The sequence below is a fragment of the Scyliorhinus canicula genome, chromosome 5 (assembly GCF_902713615.1).
Source record: "Scyliorhinus canicula chromosome 5, sScyCan1.1, whole genome shotgun sequence".
NCBI lineage: Eukaryota > Metazoa > Chordata > Chondrichthyes > Carcharhiniformes > Scyliorhinidae > Scyliorhinus > Scyliorhinus canicula.
Genome location: NC_052150.1, coordinates 150,333,948 through 150,355,064, shown reverse-complemented (window position 1 = coordinate 150,355,064; position 21,117 = coordinate 150,333,948). Strand labels below are relative to the sequence as shown.

The following is a 21,117-nucleotide window of genomic DNA, read 5'->3' as shown; positions in this document are numbered from 1 at the left end:
TTCAAACTTAAACATGGACAATTATAAGGGCATGGAAGCAGAGCTAGCTAAAGTGAACTGGCAAGTAAAGTTAAGGGGTTGGTTAATAGAGACGCAATGGCAGACATTTAAAGGGATATTCAAAATACACAGAACAGATACATTCCAACAAGAAATAAAAATTCCAAGGGGCGGACCCACCATCCGTGATGAACTAAAAATGTTAAAGATACCATAAGACCTAAAGAAATAAGCAGATAATTGCACAAGTGTAGGTGGCAGGTCAGAAGATTGGCAAAATATTTTTAAAAAGCAAAGAATGGTAAAGATTTAATAAGGAGGGAAAAATAGAATACGAAAGAGAGCTAGCTAGAAATCTAAAGATGGATAGCAAAAGTTTCTGTAGGTACTTAAAAAAGAAAACAGCAAACAAAGTAAGTGAGGATTGGTCCTATAGAAAGTGAGTCTGGGTAACTAATAATGTAAAATAAGGAGATGTCAGATGATTTGAACAGGTATTTTGCATTGGTCTTCACTACAGAGGATACAAACATCCCAGAAATACCTGTATATCAGGAAATGGAAGGGAGAGAGGAACTCTGGAAAATTACAATCACCAGGGAAGTGGTACCGAGCAAATAGCTGGAGCTGCAGGCTGACAAGTCCCTGGGTCCTGATGGACTTCATTCAAGGGTCTTAAAGATGCGGCTAGTGATATAGTTAGTACATTGGTTTAATTTTCCAAAGTTCACTAGGTTCGGGAAAGGTACAATTAGATTGGAAAATGGCAAATGTCGTTCCTTATTCAAAAAAGGAGGGAGACAATCCAGGAAAGTTAGCTTAAGATCTGTCATAGGAAAAATATTAAAAGCTAAAAGACATTACATCAGGGCAGAATCAACGTGGCTTGGGCTGAAGGAAATAGTGTTTAACCAATTTGCTGGAGTTCTTGTAGAAGTAACATATGCTGTGGATAAAGGGGAACTAGGTACTTAAGATTTCTAGAAAGCAGTTGATAAGGTGCCACATGGAAGGTTATTGCAGGAAAAAAGGCTCATGATACAGGGGGTAATATATTGGCATGGATAGAAGGTTGGTTAGCTAACACAAACAGGCATATACAGAAATGGGTTGTTTTCTGGTTGGCAAGATGCAATGAGTAGTGCGCCTCAGGGATCGGTGGTGGGTCCTCAACTTTATATAATTTATATAAATGACTCGGATGAAGGGACCAAAGGTATGGTTGCTAAATTTGCTGCTGACACAAAGATAGGAGTATAATGTGGGAAAATGCGAAATTGTCCTGTTTGGCAGGAAGCATAAAAAAGTGGCATATTAAATGGAGAGAGGTTGCCTCTCTCCATACAGATACAGATGGGACTGAGTATCCTAGTTGCTAAATCATAAAAGGCGAGTATGCCGTAGACCGTTACGGAAAGTAATTAGGAAAGTTAATTGAATGTTGTATTTTATTGCGATGGGAATCAAAGACAAAAAAAAAAGAGAGATATTAAGCTTCAGTTTTACAGGACATTGGTGGGACCACATCTGGAAAACTGTGCAGAATATTGGTCTCCTTATTTACGGAAGGACGTAAATGCATTGGAAGCAGTTCAAAAAAGCTTTACTAGGCCAATACATGGAATGGGTGCTTTGTCTTACGAGGAAAGGATGGACAGGCTCGGCTTGTATCTGCTGGAGTTCAGAGGTGACTTGATTGAAATATATAAGATCTCAAGGAGTCGTGACAGGCTGGATGTGGAAAGTATGCTTCCTCTGGTGGGAGAATCTAGAACTAGTGATCATTGTAAAAAAAAAGGGTTACCCATTTATGACAGATGAGGAGAAATTTTCTCTCTCAAGTGGGTAGTGAAGCTTTGGGACTTTCGTCCTCAAAACGTGACGGAAGCAGAGTCTTTGAATATTTTCTTTTCTTAAATAAATTTAGAGTACCCAATTCGTTTTTTTCAAATTAAGGGGCAATTTAGTGTGGCCAATCCACCTAACCTACACATCTTTGGGTTGTGGGGGTGAAACACATGCAGGCATGGGGAGAATGTGCAAACTCCGCACAGACAGTGACCCAGGGCCGGGATCAAACCCAGGTCCTCAGTGCCGCCCACGTCTTTGAATATTTTCAAGGCAGAGGTAGATAGATTTGTCATAAGCAAGGGGTTGGAAACATTATCAGGGATAGGCAGGAATGTGGAGTTGAGGTGACAATATTGGATGGGAATAGACACGAATCAGTCTTGGCTACAATACGTCTGCAATCGAAAAGCTTGCCAAAACCAGGCTTAAATATGAGCAACAAACAAGGCCAACTGCAGCCATAGTACTGTACCTCAGAAAGGAGGAAACCCTTTCATGAGTTGAGAAAGCGAAAAAGTAAATACACATGACGATTAAGCACAAAAAAAACCAACGATGGTATTCTGGACTCCCAACATTTATCCACAATTCCATGGTAGCTGATAATAAAAAATAATGCCAGTCCAAATAAATTGTTTGCTGAGGTTATACAAGGAATTCTCCCAAATCTCCTTTGCAGTTGTTGGTCTGGATCGGAATGTAAGTGAACCAATCATTCCCTTGAGCATGTTCCATTATTCATTTAGATGAAAGTTAATCTGTACCTGAATTCATCTGTTCCATACCCCTGAATACCCTTACCCAATAGAAGTCTATCAATCTACGTCCTGAAAATTTCAATTGATCCAGAATTTCCAGTAGTTTGAGGAAGCAAGTTACAAATTTCCATTGCCTTGTGTGTGATAAAGTACTTCCTGACTGTACTTTAAATAGCTTGACTCTGGATTAGGCCTCCAAGTTCTGGATTCCCATAACAAAGTAAATAGTTTGTTTCTGGTCGACTCGTATCAAAAATCTGATTCAATCACCGTCCAATCTTCTAAACTCAGAGAAATTCGAACTAAGTTTATGCAACCTATCTTCATATTTTAACCAGTTAAGTTTTTTTTTCATGAATATGCATTGTATCATCTCCAAGGCCAATATATCTTTCCTGAGATTCAGTGGTCAAATTAAATGTCCTGGAAGTATAACATGAAACATTATCTTTCACTGATTAGGTTTCTGTTATTTCCAGTAATCTTTATTTTTCCATACGATTTCAAGTATACATAGTTGTTCTTTTCTATTCGAAGATGCAAGGTTACTTTCTTGGGTAACCTGCTTTTCTTTTTTTGTGTAGAATAAAACTGAGGAGCAGTGCTATTTATTTCTACCAGCCTGAGTTTATCAAGCTATAATTAGTACTTTTATGGTACATTTGGTTAAACCAAAGAGAAAATGCTGGAAAATCTCAGCAGGTCTGGCAGCATCTGTAGGGAGAGAAAAGAGCTAATGTTTCAAGTCCAGATGACCCTTTGTCAAAGCCCATGGTTGAACCATATGGACACAGCGATGCTTACCAGTTACATAAGGGTGGATATCTGCAGATATTTCTAAGTTTTGCTGTGTCACATGAAAACGACAGTTAATGTTTCCAGAAAACTCCTTTGCGATGTTTATGATGTTTCTCTGGAAGATAAGTTCATATAGTATTAGTTATATGCCAACTACAAGAAAATGATGGATGAGAGGTCGGCTAGCAAAGAGGCGAGAGAAAGGGAAGAATGAGAAACAGAAGGGGAGGAAGCCAACAGACTCTCTGATTGTTGGAGGTGTGCAACACATATTTGGGTACCATAGAAGAAGCATTATTCGGAACTTAAACTAATATACCGATCTGGGAGTGCTTAATGAATAGTAAAGAACAAAATTGTTCTATTCCTTGGTCTTTGCTGATTAAAGCCAACAATTCAAAGATATTAAAAAGAAAATAATTTAACATTTTCCACATCTTTAATCCTATATTCCAAAATAAAAACACATTCAAGAGAAGTGTGGATTGAAGATAGGGTATATCAAATCCCTGATAACAAAAACACAGAACCTGCAGGAAATGTGAAGTTAGCCAAATTTCAACTGGTGGAACAAATGGCTGAAGGTAGCAACTTATTCCGATTAAAACAGAAGCAAACAAAGCCTAGCAAATGGCAAAAGCTAACAATTGCTGGCCTTTCTTGGCCAAGGGGAATTTTAAACCAACAGACAATGTATTGCCTATTAAGTGAATAAATGACAGCTAAGCACTAAAGGAAACTTAAAATTCCACTGGCAGCTCAATGCTTCTAACGTAAGGCCAGGAAAATTAGGTTAAACCACCAGTTTGATGTGTTGCTAAATTACATTATACATTGTAATAAAAATCGAGTCCAAATTCTGCTCTGAATCAGTTTGTGGAGCAGCAGTGTCATCCATCACTGATCTAGTCCAGCTACAGATTGGCTCTGCAGTTTTAAAATGTAAAAGGAAAGCAAAAGTAAAGATAAACCAACCTTGAAAATAAGCTCATCTGTGTTTCTGGCACTATAGTAGAGGTGCACTGATCCTGGTTTGTATTTACAATACTTGCTGCCTTGCAATCTGTTGAGATCCGCCACGTGCAAGAGTATAGAATACAAGGGATTAATGCCCACTCCACCTGCAACTAACAACAGGTTCACTGGAGAGTCAGAAGGCTGAGGGTCAAAGAAGAAATCACCTCCTACACGAAGAGTTACTTCTGAACCAATATCACACTAAAAAAGAAAATGAAAAGTTTTTGTTGCAAATAGTTGTGAAAGAAGTAGCATTTCTGGAAAATGCAACATTGAAGACTCAAAATATCTCCTGAGCAATTGTCATTCACTATTGGCAAATCTTACTTCCTCAAATTAAGTGAAAGATCATATTTAATTTGAGGCAAAACATTGTAATTACATTTCGGCAGAACTTCCCCTACAGCTAAACTAAATGTCAATGTACATTACTTAATGCTGCTAATTCAATAACAATATATTACAAAAATAAAAACACTGCACACTTCTTGAACATTGTTTAATTTGAAATGTAATGCCAAAGCTTTGAATAAAGTTCACTAAAATTCAACATTCTTTAAAAAAAAGAGGACTGTTATGAATATGTTAAACTGAATATGTTATATGACTGACTATGGGTAATAAACTAATATTTTTACAAAATCAACAAACACATTGGCTGGGATTCTCCGGCATCCCAGCCACGTGTTTCTTGGCGGCGCACCATTCACTGGCGGTGGGAATCTCTGGTCCCGCCACTGTCAATGGAATTTCCCATTGTAACCACCCCTCACTGCCAGGAAACCCTCAGGCGGGGGTGCGCTTCTGGCGGGACCAGAGAATCCCGCCGGCCGCAAATGGCCAGAAAATACCGGTCATTATTTTTCTCTGTAAATGGGTAGTACAATAGTATTTTTGTTAGTGCTTTAACATTATCATAAAACTGTAAGAAGTGCATGTGACCACTACTGCTACGATTCAAATAGCAATACCAGTTGTGTGAATAGAATCAAGGTCAACACAGCAAACACACAATTGCAATTTGGCTGTCCACATGTGAATATGGCCACCAGGGTTGAACATAAGGTTAACACTTCTTTTCTCCCATTCTTGTATATGGTATTGAGCACAACCGGATATTGAAGTTTCACTGATCTCCCAGTGATTGATCATCCCAATGAGGGAACCTCAAGATTGTCTCAGCACAGAATAGGCTCCTTGAAGTCACTGAACTGCAACGGGTACTGTGGGATTTCAAAGTTCAACTTGGGCAGGTATTCATTTTGAACAGACACATACACCAACCTGAAGGAAGGTGCATTATGGTAGAATGTCCATTCATTAATGAAAAAGATTAATGGAAATTATATGTTTCAAGAGTGCTTTCAAGGTGTTATTTTGCTGTTTCTTTGATACATGAAAGGAACACTTGCTGTTTCTTAGCTCACTGCAGAACACAGAACGAGCTCATTATTTTATGTCTGAATATAGTAGATGGCCCAATATGGCTTTTTAAAAAAGAGCAGCATTTAGCAAACGTTGCCACAAATGTGATATTATTTTGACATTTCAAGTACTGCATTCACAATTTGAGTATTCACTCACACCTTTAGCACAAAATCAAAGTTGATACTCCAGTACAGTAGTGAAGGAGATCTACCCAAAAGGGCTCCTTCTTTTGGATGAGACATTAAACTAAAGACCCCATCTACTGGCTTGGTTGACATAGAGGATCCTATGGCATCATTCAAATAAGAGCAGGGTCGATACCAGTGTCCTGGCCAATATTTATCCCTCAATCAACATCATAAAGACAGATTATCTGGTCATTATCATATTGTGGGAGCTTACTGTGTGCATCATGGCTGTCAACCAATCTTCTCATGCAGTATAAATTGTTGGTCTTTTTACTATTGGTTTATCTTGTGAGCTATCCTGATGAGTGCAAATGAAAAGCTTCAATAGCATGTCTGTTTCTTTCAGCAATATTCAAGAACTAAAATATAAAGGCAATTGCCTTTATAATAAATCTGAGTTTAAAATTAAGTTAAAAACTTATGCGCATCATTGCTTCAGTAATTTGCATAGAAAATTCAAAATCTAAATTTTTCAACAAAATAAAATATACAGTTAAGAAAGATTTTTAAAACCTCTTGCTGTTTTCTAGAGTTGAACTAACATCTTCCAGGCAGGTGATAGAGGCAAAAGCTCTGGATTTCTCTTGAGGCAGTAATTTATCTAAGAGACAGTTAGATGCTGCAGGGATAATGTGGAGCTCGATAAAAGGATAGGCTAGTTTGAGCTAAACAGCTGCCTTCATCTGTACTCATCTTTTCGACTTGACTGGAGGGGAATTGGAGAATATCTCAACCCACTTGCCAATTACAAGCTGAACATGCTGAGGTATTTTTCTATGCAAGCACCACCCCATCATTTAACCTAGGTGTTAATCATTCATGTGAGAAGCTGAACAGCGAATGTCAGCAGGTGATTAAACATCAGAGGGCATCACAGCTGAGACCAATTCTGCCCTTGAGCTCAGTTCATAAAGATGAAATGTTTACAAAGAAACGGCTGAGCAACTAAATAAATACTTTGGTTCTGTACAAATAAGATACCAGAAATGTTAAGGAATGCAGGGTTTAGTGAGAAGGAGGAACTGAAGGTGATCAGTATCAGTAGAGAAATGGTGTTGGGGAAATTGATGGATTGAAGGCTGATAAATCCTCAGGGCCTGAGAATCTGCATCCCAGGGTATTGAAGGAGGTGGCTCTTAAAATAGTAGATGCATTGGTGGTCATCTTCCAGGATTCCATAGAGTGTGGAGCAGTTCCTGCGGATTGGAAGGTGGCTAATGTAACTCCACTATTTAAAAACGGAGGTTGAGAGAAAGCAGGGAATTATAAACCAGTAAGCCTGACGTCAGTTGTGGGGAAAATTCTAGAATCCATTATCAAAGATTTTATAGCAGAACACTTAGAAAACAGTGGCAGGATTCGACAGAGTCAGCATGGATTTATGAAGGGGAATTCACGTTTGACAAATCTACTGGAATTCTTCGATGATGTAACTAGTAGAATTGATGAAGAGGAGCCGGTTGATGGTGTATTTGGATTTTCAGAAGTATTTGACAAAGTCCAGAATAAAAGATTACCGTGTAAAATTAAAACGCATGGGATGGGGGGTAGTATGTTGATATGGATAAAAAACTGGTTGGCAGACAGGAAACAAAGAGCAGTAATTAACGAGTATTTTTCAAATTGGTAGGCAGTGATTAGTGGGGTACCGCAGGGATTGGTGCAAGGACCCCAGCTATTCAGAATGTATACGAATGATTTAGATGAGGGAACAAAGTGTGATATCTCCAAATTTGCAGCTGACACCAAGTTGGGTGGGAGGGTTGTAGCCATCTAAGATGGCTACCTGCAAAGGACCATGGAAATTATGGCCAACCCAAGACTCAGACAGATACAAAGCCTATGTGTATCTAAAACACAGGTAATCAGACCTGACCAAAACCCCTACTCGTTTGCACTTTAATGGCCCATTTTCCCAGAACAATAAACTTCAATCAAGCATCCGGTACAGCCACAGACTGATCGGCGCCACTCTCCTTACTCAGAAAGCACAACTGCCAAGGTCAATTACCGCTAAGGACCCGCCCAGCTACCAAGGCAGCCGCCCCTTTATTGGCCAAAATCGAAGACAGTGATCAGAGCTCTGTCGAACTATTGGGTCCAAGGTTAAGGACCGCCCCAAAGAGCGCAAAATCCCAGAGAGATAAAAGAGAGCACAGCCATCTGTTCTGTCTCTTTTGGATCAGGCCTGTGCCAACCCAATTGTAGCAGGAACAGCCAGCTAAGTTCAAGACCAACGATCGCTACCTGACAGATGAGCCCAGCAGAGACAGAGCCACTTTCTTTGAACCAGCCAAGTGAAATCCAGATAAAGGTCTTATCCATTTGCACAGTATCAGTCGCCCTGAAGTTAAGTATAGGTTATTGTAGCTGATAGGTGTAGTTTAATTCGTAGTAGATATTGTGTTTGTATGTTGAGAAAACTCTTGTGTATGTAAATAAACCATCTTTTGAACAGACTAACTGGTTATGTGGTCATTTGATTGATATAAGGGAAAGACTTGTGGTTCACCGAGATAAATAGAAATACCCACAGTATTGGAGACGCTGTTGGGACCGAGAGCAACATTATTGGTGAACTCTGACAGGACTCGATTAGAAGTGACTGTCACTCCGAGAGAACCCACACACTTTGAAACCAATTGCAAGAAAGAGAAAGAACCACAAGTGCAAGTCCCATATCGACCAAATAACCGAATTTCGGAAGTGTGCGTACCTAACATGAAGAGCAAGGTAAACTCGTTAGAATTGTGTACAAGTATCGAAGGATTGTGAGCTGGAAAATAGCTTAAGCCATACCCGCTGTTCAAATCGCCGCCTTATTCCCCTGCCCCAAATTAAAGTAGAGAAAGAGATAAGAGAAGTAATGGCCACTAAAGCAATGGAATGACTGATGAATCCACAGGAACCCGAGGTCACAGCGACCAACAGAGCAGAGCAATGCCCCAAATGGGAGGAAGAGTTACGGAAATACTTAAAGGGGAAAGGATGGCCCTTTTGGTCGAATTTTTGCACTAATGATGAGTCAGATCCAGGAAAGATAGGACAAACGTGGTGGGAGAACCTAAGCGAGGTCCACAAGAAAAATATAGGGAAAGTCAGAAAGCCGAAGGGAATAGTGTCCTGTTTGGCAGAGTTGCGAGGCACAGAGGAGGTCGTGAAGACGCTCCGTAGGCAATTAATTGAGAAGGAAGAAAAGAACGAGGAATACAGTAACAAAAGCGAGAAGATAATTGAGCAACTCCGGGAACAGTTAGCAGCTAAGGATAAGGAAATGGCCGATGAAAAACATGCACATCAATCTTGTCTAGTTCACCTTAGCAGCTTCCAGACTCAGTACGATAAAACCTACCAAGATACATAGCCCACAGTCCTGGTATGAGAGGAAACAGAACAGGTCGCCCAGCTAACTAGCAAATGTGCAGATTTAAAAGCAGCTTTGAAAGCACTCCAGAACTCCACTAAGGAACAGAGGCAGAGTACCGTTGACCATGCTAAATGCCGACAGAAGACAGAAAAATTACAGTCGCTACTCTCAGTACAGAATGGCTTCAGGTACACTTTCGGGCAGGATATAGATGAGGAAGATGCTCCCGATTGGCAAGAGTTAAACAAAAGCGCCCAAAGATACGTAGACGACACGGGAAATCAAAATCAAGCCCACCACTCCCCAAAAGGAAAAGCACCCGCAGCACCGACTGCACAGGCAGCGCACACCCAGACTCACAATTCGACCCCCATGAATCCGGTTACCACACAATGCAAGTCATCGGATCAGGAGGAACCTGATATCGTTTACACCACCCCACTATCCATAACCCAATTAAGAGATGCTTGCATGCAAATTAGTCCATTCCAGCTCACCACAGACACACACAGCTTCTTTGAGGAGGTGCGCCAACAAAAGGTTATGTACGGCCTAGATGAGAGAGAGGAAGTAAAGCTAATAGTTATGAGCCTTAACCAGTCCGTAAGGTCAGCTTTGCCAGAACCCAAAATGTAGGAGGAACCCTACAGGAAATGAAAACAGCAATATTAGATGCCATTGGGTATAACAAAGGAGACCTAGTCGAGGGTTTAAATCACTGCAGGCTAAAGAAGGGAGAACACCCGACTGCATTTGCTGGCCGTCTATGGATTCATTTCATGGCAGTCTATAGACAGTTGAACCGCGCACAACTAAATCAGGAGGACACCACTAAATGGTTCCGCACCTTAGTCTTGCATGCCACAGGCGCAGGTCAAAAGGCTTGTGTGAACTACAACACCGCAGACCACACACACAATGAAGTTTGGGTACTTAAACGACTTTCTAGAGCATGGGAACAAACCCTACACCGACAGTCAGATCAGGACGATATAGAAGCAAACATGCACCCAGTTAGGACTAGCCAGGACCCAGCATGGATAAACGAGGGTAGACACGAGGGACAGCACTCCAGAGCACAGGCACCACGAGGTTGTTACAATTGTGGCCACAATAGACATTACACCCGCAATTGCCAACAAAACCCCCCCGAACCATCAACGATACCAACAACCAAACCCCCCACCTAGGAACAATGTTAGGCCCATTCATAATGTCAGCACCCGTTCAGACGAGCTGGGACAAATCAGGCAGACCAGTAGTTACAGGCACAGTCCGGGGACATACAGTCAATTTTATTTGGGACACAGGAGGATCCCGCACCACTTTGAATTCCTCCACCATGTTTCAACAGGACAAATGGCCCACCACAGAAACCATCACCCTGAGTGGATTCACAGGCCACATGCAACAAGGATATATCACAGTTCCCGTACCCATCCAGAAAGGGAACATTAGCACCAAACACCCTGTCATTTTAGTTGACTTACCGCAAACCACAGAGCACATTTTAGGCATTGATGTTATGAGCTCCCATAACCTTTCATTTGACCCAGTAAACAAATGTGTCTGGTGAATGGCTAAAACAGCTATGGCTCCCGCTACGCTCACAGTAGGGGATTATGAAAACAGGGTTTGCTCAGTAGGGGACTATTGGTTTAATCCGCAAACAATTAGTGCAGACTAATCGATTAGAGAGGTCCTCAGAAATCACAAAAGGTTTGTTCGCACAACACAAACGCAATAGTGGGCAGATCCCAGGTACAGTGAAGATTTTAGGTCCCGTTCCAAAGCCGCAAAAGCAAAACGGTTTCCCACAGCAAGCCGAGGATGAGATTTTGAAGGTTATTAACAGTTTGTTAGACCAAGGAGGTATCGACCCATTAGCTTCCACAAATAACGTTCCTATTTGGCCCGTAAACGGATCGAGTCCATCGTTAAATTGCCCCTGCCCTAAAATGTCACTGCACGCTGGTCATTCCTAGGTTTGGTAGGATATTGCAGAAATTATATAGATGGTTTTGACACTAAAGCAGATCCACTCTCAGAGGTCCTTAAAAAAAACACCCCATGGGAATGGCTTCCGCAGCACAGACGCCACTGATGATTTAAAACGCGCCCTCGGCACAGCCCCCATTTTACAAGTTCCTGACCCAGACTTGTCCTATGCCATAGAAGTAGCAACCACCAACCGAACCCTATCAGCAGTACTCCTGCAAGAACGACATGATCACTTAGGACCCGTAGCCTATGACTCAAGAGTATTAGACCCCCTAGAGCAAGGATTCTCAGTCGGCGAACGGAACTTGCTTGCAGTCTTTTGGGCAGTACAATACTTTGCGTACATCACAGGCCTCAACCCAGTCACAATCTTGACTGAGCACACCCCCACGCAACTATTACTAGATGGTAGATTAAAGGAGGGTTCAGTCAGCCAAATCAGAACAGCTCGCTGGACACTACTGTTACAAGGCAGGAACATTATGGTAAAACGCACCAAAACCCACACACTGCACTCACTGTACAGGATGGCATAGTTTTAAAAAACGGAATTTGTGGTGTCCCCACCCAGGACAGAAACCAATTTCATGACGATCACGGGATAGACAATACCACTGCCCATTTAAGACCTTTGTGTTGGTGGCCCAACTTAAAAAGCGATGTAACCCATTATGTTGAGAATTGCCTTATCTGTGCTCTGAACAATCCTGAACGTTACTCAAAGAAAGGACAAGCACGTTACACCCGACCTGTGAATGGCCCTTGGACAAATTTGTAAATCGATTACACCGGCCCCCTTCCCCCTTGCAGAAATGGATTCAAGTACGTGCTTGTTGTAATTGACACGTTTACTAAATGGGTAGAAGCATTTCCCTCACGGACAAACACAGCAAAGGCCACCGCTAAGATTTTGACCCAACAGATATTCACATGCTGGGGTCTCCCCCACAGCATTAAGTCAGACCAAGGTTCCCACTTCACCGGCAGAGTCATGCAAAATGTTTTAACAATTTTTGGGATCAGGCAGAAATTCCATATAGCATATCACCTCCAATCCAGTGGCAAAATGATCAGAGGGTTAGATAGGGTGGACAGCGAGAGCCTTCTCCCGCGGATGGGGGTGGCTAGCACGAGGGGACATAGCCTTAAATTGAGGGGTAATAGATATAGGACAGAGGTCAGAGGTGGGTTTTTTACGCAAAGAGTGGTGAGGCCGTGGAATGCCCTACCTGCAACAGTAGTGAACTCGCCAACATTGAGGGCATTTAAAAGTTTATTGGATAAGCATATGGATGATAAGGGCATAGTGTAGGTTAGATGGCCTTTAGTTTTTTTCCATGTCGGTGCAACATCGAGGGCCGAAGGGCCTGTACTGCGCTGTATCGTTCTATGTTCTATGTTCTATTGTCGAGAGAATGAATCGAAATTTAAAAGCGACCATTTGGAAGATGGTGCAACAGGACAATACCACGTGGGACACAGTCCTCCCATTTGCTCTCATGTTTATTTGGAATACTGTTTCCAGTTTCACAAGTTTCACCCCCCACACTCTCATGACGGGAAGGCCCATGAAGGGTACTGAATATTTATTAGGCCTCGATTTGGCAAGCCCCACAGTAACTGCCCTCACCAACAAAAAAGCAGTCCAACAGATTACAGATAACATTAAAGCGGCACAACTCGCTGCAGCTGTCCAATTGGGCAGCACGGTAGCATGGTGGTTAGCATAAATGCTTCACAGCTCCAGGTCCCAGGTTCGATTCCCGGCTGGGTCACTGTCTGTGCAGAGTCTGCACGTCCGCCTCGTGCGTGCGTGGGTTTCTTCCGGGTGCTCCGGTTTCCTCCCACAGTCCAAAGATGTGCGGGTTAGGTGGATTGGCCATGCTAAATTGCCCGTAGTGTCCTAAAAAGTAAGGTTAAGGGGGGGGTTATTGGGTTACGGGTATAGGGTGGATACGTGGGTTTGAGTAGGGTGAACATTGCTCGGCACAACATCGAGGGCTGAAGGGCCTGTTCTGTGCTGTACTGTTCTATGTTCTATGTAAAGGAGCAGAGTAAAGCCTGCATTGACAAAACGTCAATGACAACCCCGTAGAGTACACAGTCAGTCAGCAAGTAATGGTTTCACTTTATAATCCCAGTTCTTTCCTCTCCCCCAACTTTGCAGGACCCTACTCCATTTCCGACAAAGTGAGCCCCTCCATGTACAAAATAACGTACCCCAACGGTAAAACTGGTTGGTTCCACATCAACCAAATCAAAGTCTACAGTTCACAATGTACCCACTCCCACCACATCTCTCTGGCAAAAGGAGACGATCACGCCGCGCCTATCGACAACCTAGTCCGACCCCAACGCTAACTCTTGTCCACGCCCACAGACCCGAACTTGTCTCCACCCACAGGTACGGACTTTCACCTTGAACTTGACTCAGACGACAGCGAGAGTCTCCCGGATTTGATTACTATCCCTGAACACTGGTGCGATCTCTCGGCCCCCAGTCACCCCAGCCCCTGGAACCACAACTTAGATATCTTTGACCCCCTATGTGCTCTCCCCCAGCCACCACCACATCCAACGCTCGACCACAGTGACTTCCCTCCACTCCCACCGCCCCTACGCCTCACGACAAACCAGCACCTCTTTGGCACTGCAACAACTCTTGCAGACTAGTAAGGCACGATGATTCGGACCATCCGACGCCCACACGACCAAGGCACAGAAACGGCAGACACGAGTCTGGCAATCGGGAGATGGTGATGATTAAGATACTGACTCTCGTTTCAGTAATGCTTTTACAACACTGTTTGGTACAGAACCCCGAGGTGTCCAGATGATGAGAAAGAGACATCGTCTAAGTATCAAGGTGTCCAAAGTTCTGATGGAGCCTGCCCGCCTTTTTCCTTCTTTTTTTTCTACTACATGGTTTTAATTAATGTCGCTAGACACAAAATTACTCTTCTGATTCGACCGGTACGATACCCAATGTCAGTTAAAGGCACACCTTGGGAAGAAGATCACTGTTCTCCCAGTCCTTATGACAAGTTTCCACAGGACTACAAACTCTAACCGTCCACCCAGGTAGGGAGTAACGGCACTAATCCCCATCCTACCAGAGGACCACAAATGCATCCGGTCAGTTAAGCTCGGGTAGTGGAGCAAAGGCACTAACCCCCGCCTTACCCAGGGATTCCACCCATTCTTCTCCCGCAGCGGCCCACATGCACCTCATGTTCCCGTCACTTCATACGCTCTGGAATGGTTCTCTATTCTCTGCGTTGCCTTTGGCAGGCCTTAGTTTCACCTTCTCTACTCTCCCTTTGGTTGTGGTATAAAGAATGTATTTTGCCACGTTCCACACATTCACCCCTTCTTTCCTTTACTTCCCACGACCCCCTGGTCGTTCCCCACATGCTATTTACACATATGACACAATTGGTTGCTAATCACTGCTGCTATACACACTGCTACATGCGAACTACCTCTGAGCCCAGGGACGAAATTCTATAAAACTGGCCGCCCTGAAATTCAGCTGGTTAAGATAAGCCTCAACCACCACTGGTTGCAAGTAAAGAAAAGACTGGTCGAATAAATTGTCCACCCACTCCCCGCATCGACCATACGCTGTGAGTCTCTGTACTTTAAAACATTTTTTGCATTTCTTGTCTCTCCAAAATGGTATTTTGAAAAAAAAATGAGCGAGTCACACATGGCGACAATTATAACGGGTAATTGGAGTAAGGAGAGAAAGACTAATAAAACAAGATATTAACCAAAGATAATAACAGATACTATGCCTGCACCCTCAGGATTACATGGAAAACAGAAAATACAGGACGAAGCAAGGACTGCTGACATGCGTTTCGATCATTGCTGGACTTCTGCAACTGCGCACGCAAAGGACTTTTGTGACAAACACTACACCAGCCCCAAACACTACCAAACAGGCCACCACCAGCCCGGACACTACACCAGACAGACATGGAAACCCCCACCTGGTGCGAAAACATTGCCAACTGGAACCCCCTTTCAGACATAGTGCAGGCCCTTCTAGTAATTGCAATAATCTGCAGTGTCATTCAGACACTCCGATTCCGTAAATGGCGAGCAAAAGCCTCCTGTTCCCCGATATATACAGTCTGATCCCCCTTCTTTGGAATTCAATAAAATTGAACTCATGTAACAATCGCTGCTAAAAATAAACCATGTACCTCTTTAACTTTATGAGGATTAAGTAGAAATGTGATGCTGCTGTTTTAAATTTTGTACTGTATACAAGTTCTTTGATATTCACCAGCAGCATGAGAGTAGCTTAGATAGCGTTAGCTAGAGACCAACTGTGCGGATAAATTAAATGTTTTATAGTGACCTGAATTAGAGTAACCGTTAGAGATGAATTCATTTATGAATGGAATATTAGGTAAATGTCCCAAACTATAAGATAGAGTAGAGTAGAACCTTGCCTTGACCAAGGGTGACTGGTCCACCAAGGATGAACAGGGATCAATAGTGTGATCCACCACGCTTCGCGTTCAGGAACAAAAGGATAGAATGTAGCCATCTAAGATGGCCATCTGCAAAGGACCATGGGAATTATGGGCAACCCAGGACTCAGACAGATACACAGCCCATGTGTATCTAAAATACAGGTAACCAGACATAACCGAAACCCCCACTCATTTGCATTTTAATGGCCCATTTTCCCAGGACAATAGAACTCCAATCAAGCAACCGGTACAGCCACAGACTGATTGACGCCACTCCCCTTACTCAGAAAGCACAACTGCCAAGCTCAATGACTGCTAAGGACCCGCCCAGCTTACCAAGGCACCCGCCCCTTTATTGGCCGAAATCGAAGATAGTGATCAGAGCCCTATCGAACTATTGGGTCCAAGGTTAAGGGCCGCCCCAAAGAGCGTGGAACACTGTGGGCAGTTTTGGCCTCCTTATCTGAGGAAAGATGCTCTAGCTATAGAAGGAGTGCAGTGAAGATTTACCACTGATTCCTGGGATGGCAGGACTGATATACGAGGAGAGATTGAGTTGGTTAGGATTGTATTCGCTGGAGTTCAGAAGAATGAGAGGGGATCTCATAGAAACCTATAAAATTCTAACAGGACTGGATAGGGTAGATGGAGAAAGGATGTTCCCGATGGTGGGTGCACCAAAACCAGGGGGCACAGTCAGGGGATACAGGGTAGACCATTTAGGGCAGAGATGAGGAGAAATTTCTTCATCCAGAGTGGTGAGACTCTGAAATTCGTTACCACAGGAAGTAGTGCAAAACATTGTATGATTTCAAGAAGCAGTTCGATATAGCACTGAGCACGAAGGTACTCAAAGGATATGGGGAATGAGGCTATTGAGTTGGATGATCAGCCACAATCATAATGAATGGCGGAGCGGGCTTGAAGGGCCAAAAGGCCTCATCCTGCTCTTAATTTTTCTATATTTCTATGTTTACTTAGGTTGATGCGGATCAACATTTGTGGTTCATTTTCCTTCTCGAACCCTGGGCCAAGAGGTCAATTGTAGAGCAGCCCATCACCTCACTGTAATAAAGGAGATGGTTAACTCAGTACAGAGCAGAGATTGATTTTGGGATTTTCCTGATTTATAAACCCAGCTATTAACAAGAGAACCTTGATCACAGAACATACATACAGTGCAGGAGGTCATTTGGCCCATCGAATCTGCACCGACCCACTTAAGCCCTCACTTCCACCCTATCCCCGTAACCCAATAACCCCTCCTAAGCTTTTTGGTCACTAAGGGCAACTTCTCATGGCCAATCCACCTAACCTGCACGTCTTTGGACTGTGGGAGGAAACCGGAGCACCCAGCGGAAACCCACGCAGACATGGGGAGAACGTGCTGACTCCGCACAGACAGTGACCCAGCAGGGAATCAAACCTGGGACCCTGGCCACTTGTGCTACCGTGTTGCCCTAAATTTCAACTGGTTACTCAAATTTAATCTGAGCAACAAAATCTTAAAATAGGAGAAATTGTTGCATACCAACAAACCTGGCATGCTGCAGTCATACACAAAGGTTTCACTTCATTATATGACTCAATGACACTATAAAAGCGTACATGTAACCCACTCAATAATTTATGTTCAACACAATGAATTCAAGTCCAGAAGAGGAAATGTTTCACATTCACGAGGTCCATTTTGATTCATAACAAAACAGTCATCTGACACGGCAATGACATTTGAAAGTTGCGCAGAATAGAATCACCTCAAAATGTTGAAGTACGAGTTCTAGAACAGACAGTAGAACGTACAATACCAATGTAGATCACAAAAGTTGGAAATTGATGGTCATGTTTGAAAAATGAAACACTTTCATTCAATGGCATCCAAGCAAATAAATATTAAATTCTAAAATATACAGTTTCTAATTCAAGCTAGAATATTTCTGAAACAAAAAGCATTTTGCAGAGTAAAAATGCCTTTATTTTTGTCTTGCATCATTGATATCTGTATGAACCTTCTGCCAGTGAAACAGATGCAGTGTTGCAGCACCAGCTAGTGGTAGCAGAATGCATACAGATCACAACCTGGAAGTCACTACGATGTGGAATATTAATTGTGAACTCAAACAAAACAAAATTGAAATAATCCACACCATTTCCATTTTTTTGCTTCCTTTCAGTTTAAATGCAAGCTGTCATTATTTTCCAAAAATAAATAGAATTAGTGGTACTATTGTGCTAAGCTTTTTGTGAAAGTATATTTATTCATACTGCAACTGTTGTTCCAGCCTACCAAGGGTCCCAATAATGGGTAAAGAGGGAAATATATTTCACAAAAGATTTTCCTCAAAATAGGCATGCTTCAGTTTCCTCAACATGTATTCAATTTATGTAGATAACTCAGACAAAATCTGAGGATTGTTGTACAATCACCTGCATTATTTTTAATATTTTCTGCTAATATGTGCTCACTTACTGACATGAATGTCTAAATAGCAGAGCTGAAATCAAAAGAACAAAATACCTTTCTCCCACAGACGAGTAAGTGTATAAATATTTAACTCAAGATGCAATTAATATTTGTAATAAAATGGAGAACAGGCATTTTAAAATTTCAATTTCTTACAACACAAATGTGAAATGAAATGCATATTTAGAAGAAATTACTCCAACTACGTATCATAGCACAAATTATATTTAATATTATAAAAACATGGCAAATAGGAGCAGGAGGAGTCTATTTGTACCTTTCAGCTGCTCTGCTGTTCATTATGATTATGGCTGATCATCCAATTCAATAGCCTAATCTCCCTTTACCCCCATATACTTTGATCCCTATCATCCTAACTGCTATATCTAACTGCTTCTTGAAATCATGACATGCTTTGGCCTCAACTACAAATTCAACAGGCCGACCACTCTCTGGGTGAAGAAATTTCTCCTCACCTCTGCCCTAAATAGTCTTTCCCATATCTTCAGACGGTGACCCCTGGTTCTGGACACACCCATCATCCTTCCTTCATCTACCCTGTCCAGTCCTCTTAGAATTTTATAGGTTTCTATGAGACGCTCTCTCATTCTTTTGAACTCCAGTGAATACAATACTAACCAACTTGACCTCTCCTCACACATCAGTCCTGCCACCCCAGGAATAAGTCTGGTAAACCCTCTCTGCACACCCTCGAGAGAAAGAACATCCTTCCCCAGATAAGGAGACCAAAACTGCACACATTATTCCAGGTATGGCCTCACCAAAGCCCTATATAATTGTAACAAGACATCCCTGCTCCTGTACTTGAATCCTCTCTCTATGAAGGCCAGAATACCATTTACCGCCTGCTGCACCAGCATGCCTACCTTCAGTGGCTGGTGTATGAGGATACCAAGTTCTCGTTGCACATTCCCCTCTCCTAATTTTTGGGCATTCAGATAATAGTCTGCCTTCTCGTTTTTGCTACCAAAGTGGATAATTCTCCAAATTATACCGCATCTGCCATTCCTGTGCCCACTCACTCAACTTGTCCAAATCACATTGAAGGTTCTCTGCATCTTCCTCACAGCTCACCCTCCCACACAACTTGGTGTTATCTGAAAATTTGGAGTTATGACATTTTGTTCCCTCATCAAAATCATTAATATATTGTGGATAGCTGTGGCCCTGGCACCGGTCCTGGAGGTACCCCACTACACACAGTCTGCCAATTTGTAAATTCCAACTCTTTGTTTCCTGTCTGCCAACCAGCTTTCTAGCCATCTTAATACACTACCCCTAATCCCATGCACTTTGATTTTACACACTAATCTCTTATGCAGGACTTTGTCAAAAGCCTTCTGAAAGTCCAAATATACCACATCCACTGGGTCCTCCTCGTCAACTCTACTTGTTACATCCTCGAAGAATTCGAGTACATTTGTCAATCATGATTTCCCCATCATAAACCCATGCGGACTCTGTCCGATCCTACCACTATTTTCTACTTCTAAGAATTTTGGAGTTGAAGTGAGAATGGCTTCCCTTAATAACAAGGCAATATTTCTTCAAGTGTGACATGAGCAGGCCTATTTAAGTCAACGATGATCAGGTTGCAGCCATACATATCCAGCACTAAAGAAGATAATGGTTGCAGGTCAATTGTTTCAACCTCAGATGTTGCTCCGCCAAACCATCTTCTGCTGCTTCATCAGTAGGGATAATCAGTGATGTGTTCCATTCCAATCACAATTCTGCAGATAATGAGAGAGTCCATGCCTGGATGCATCTAGATGGCATTCAGGTTAGACAAGTGCCAGACAGGGGAGGCAGTCAGAGCCAGTGCCACTCCATTCCAGGTGGTATAAGGGACATTCCTGGCATGGTTGCTGGTATACTCAGCCAGGAATTTGTGAATTCTGAATTGAATTTTCTCAAGAGAGTACGGTGGTCCAACTTCTGTTCTTGTGCCTGGGTGCCATAACCTGTGTGTTCAGACTTCCAGCCCTGATTGCATAGGAGTGTACGCAGTGCCTCAGGAATATTGTCACCATCAGGACCATGCATCTGATATGCTTCAACACATAACTGGCATTGCATTATCGACATTCATATTTATGAAGGAATGTGGTGACACACAATAGAAACATTGCAACCAAATAGGTAAGCAGGATGAAAAGCTGGTATAAACGCTGACAGGAAATGTAGAACTCAACGACTGTCAATTAAGAAAGAAGATAGAAAACTCACCTATCATGCCACGGAGATTGACAAGAATTGAAAACTAATGCACTGCACTCTCTGTATGGAATTCTAAGCAATCCAATACTAAACCAAAACATTACATAAAACCTGCATAACCTTCCATCGTCTGGAAAATTTCTGATATTCAGCTGCAGCATAGTGGCACATTGGTTAGCATTGTTGATTCACAGCGTCAGGGCTCCAGATTCTATTCCCGGCTTGGGACACTGTCTGTGCAGAACTATATGTTCTCGCCAAGTTGTGTGGGTTCGTTCAGGTGCTCCGGTTTCCTCCCACAAGTCCCGAAAGATGTGCTTGTTAGGTGAATTGGACATTCTGAATTCTCCCTTGGTGTACCTGAACAGACGCTGGAATATGGCGACTAGGGGATTTTCACAGTAACTTTATTGCAGTGTTATCGTAAGCCGAATTGTGACAATAATAAAGATTATCATTAGTGAATTTCAGTTGGCCGTAAACAATCCTTCTGTGGGAGGTGTAGATCCCAGTGGTT

General features: G+C 42.5%; 1 protein-coding gene across 1 annotated transcript in view; it reads right to left on the bottom strand.

The window, feature by feature from the left end:
- The window catches only part of oxnad1 (oxidoreductase NAD-binding domain containing 1), a 55,954-nt gene that overhangs the window by 8,216 nt on the left and 26,621 nt on the right, over window positions 1–21,117 (bottom strand). Inside the window, exons 5-6 of the mRNA XM_038797813.1 lie at window positions 4,383–4,625; window positions 3,414–3,522 (exon numbers count right to left, since the gene is read on the bottom strand). Coding sequence (XP_038653741.1) covers window positions 3,414–3,522; window positions 4,383–4,625 — 352 coding nt within the window. The remainder of the gene's footprint in view (window positions 1–3,413; window positions 3,523–4,382; window positions 4,626–21,117) is intronic.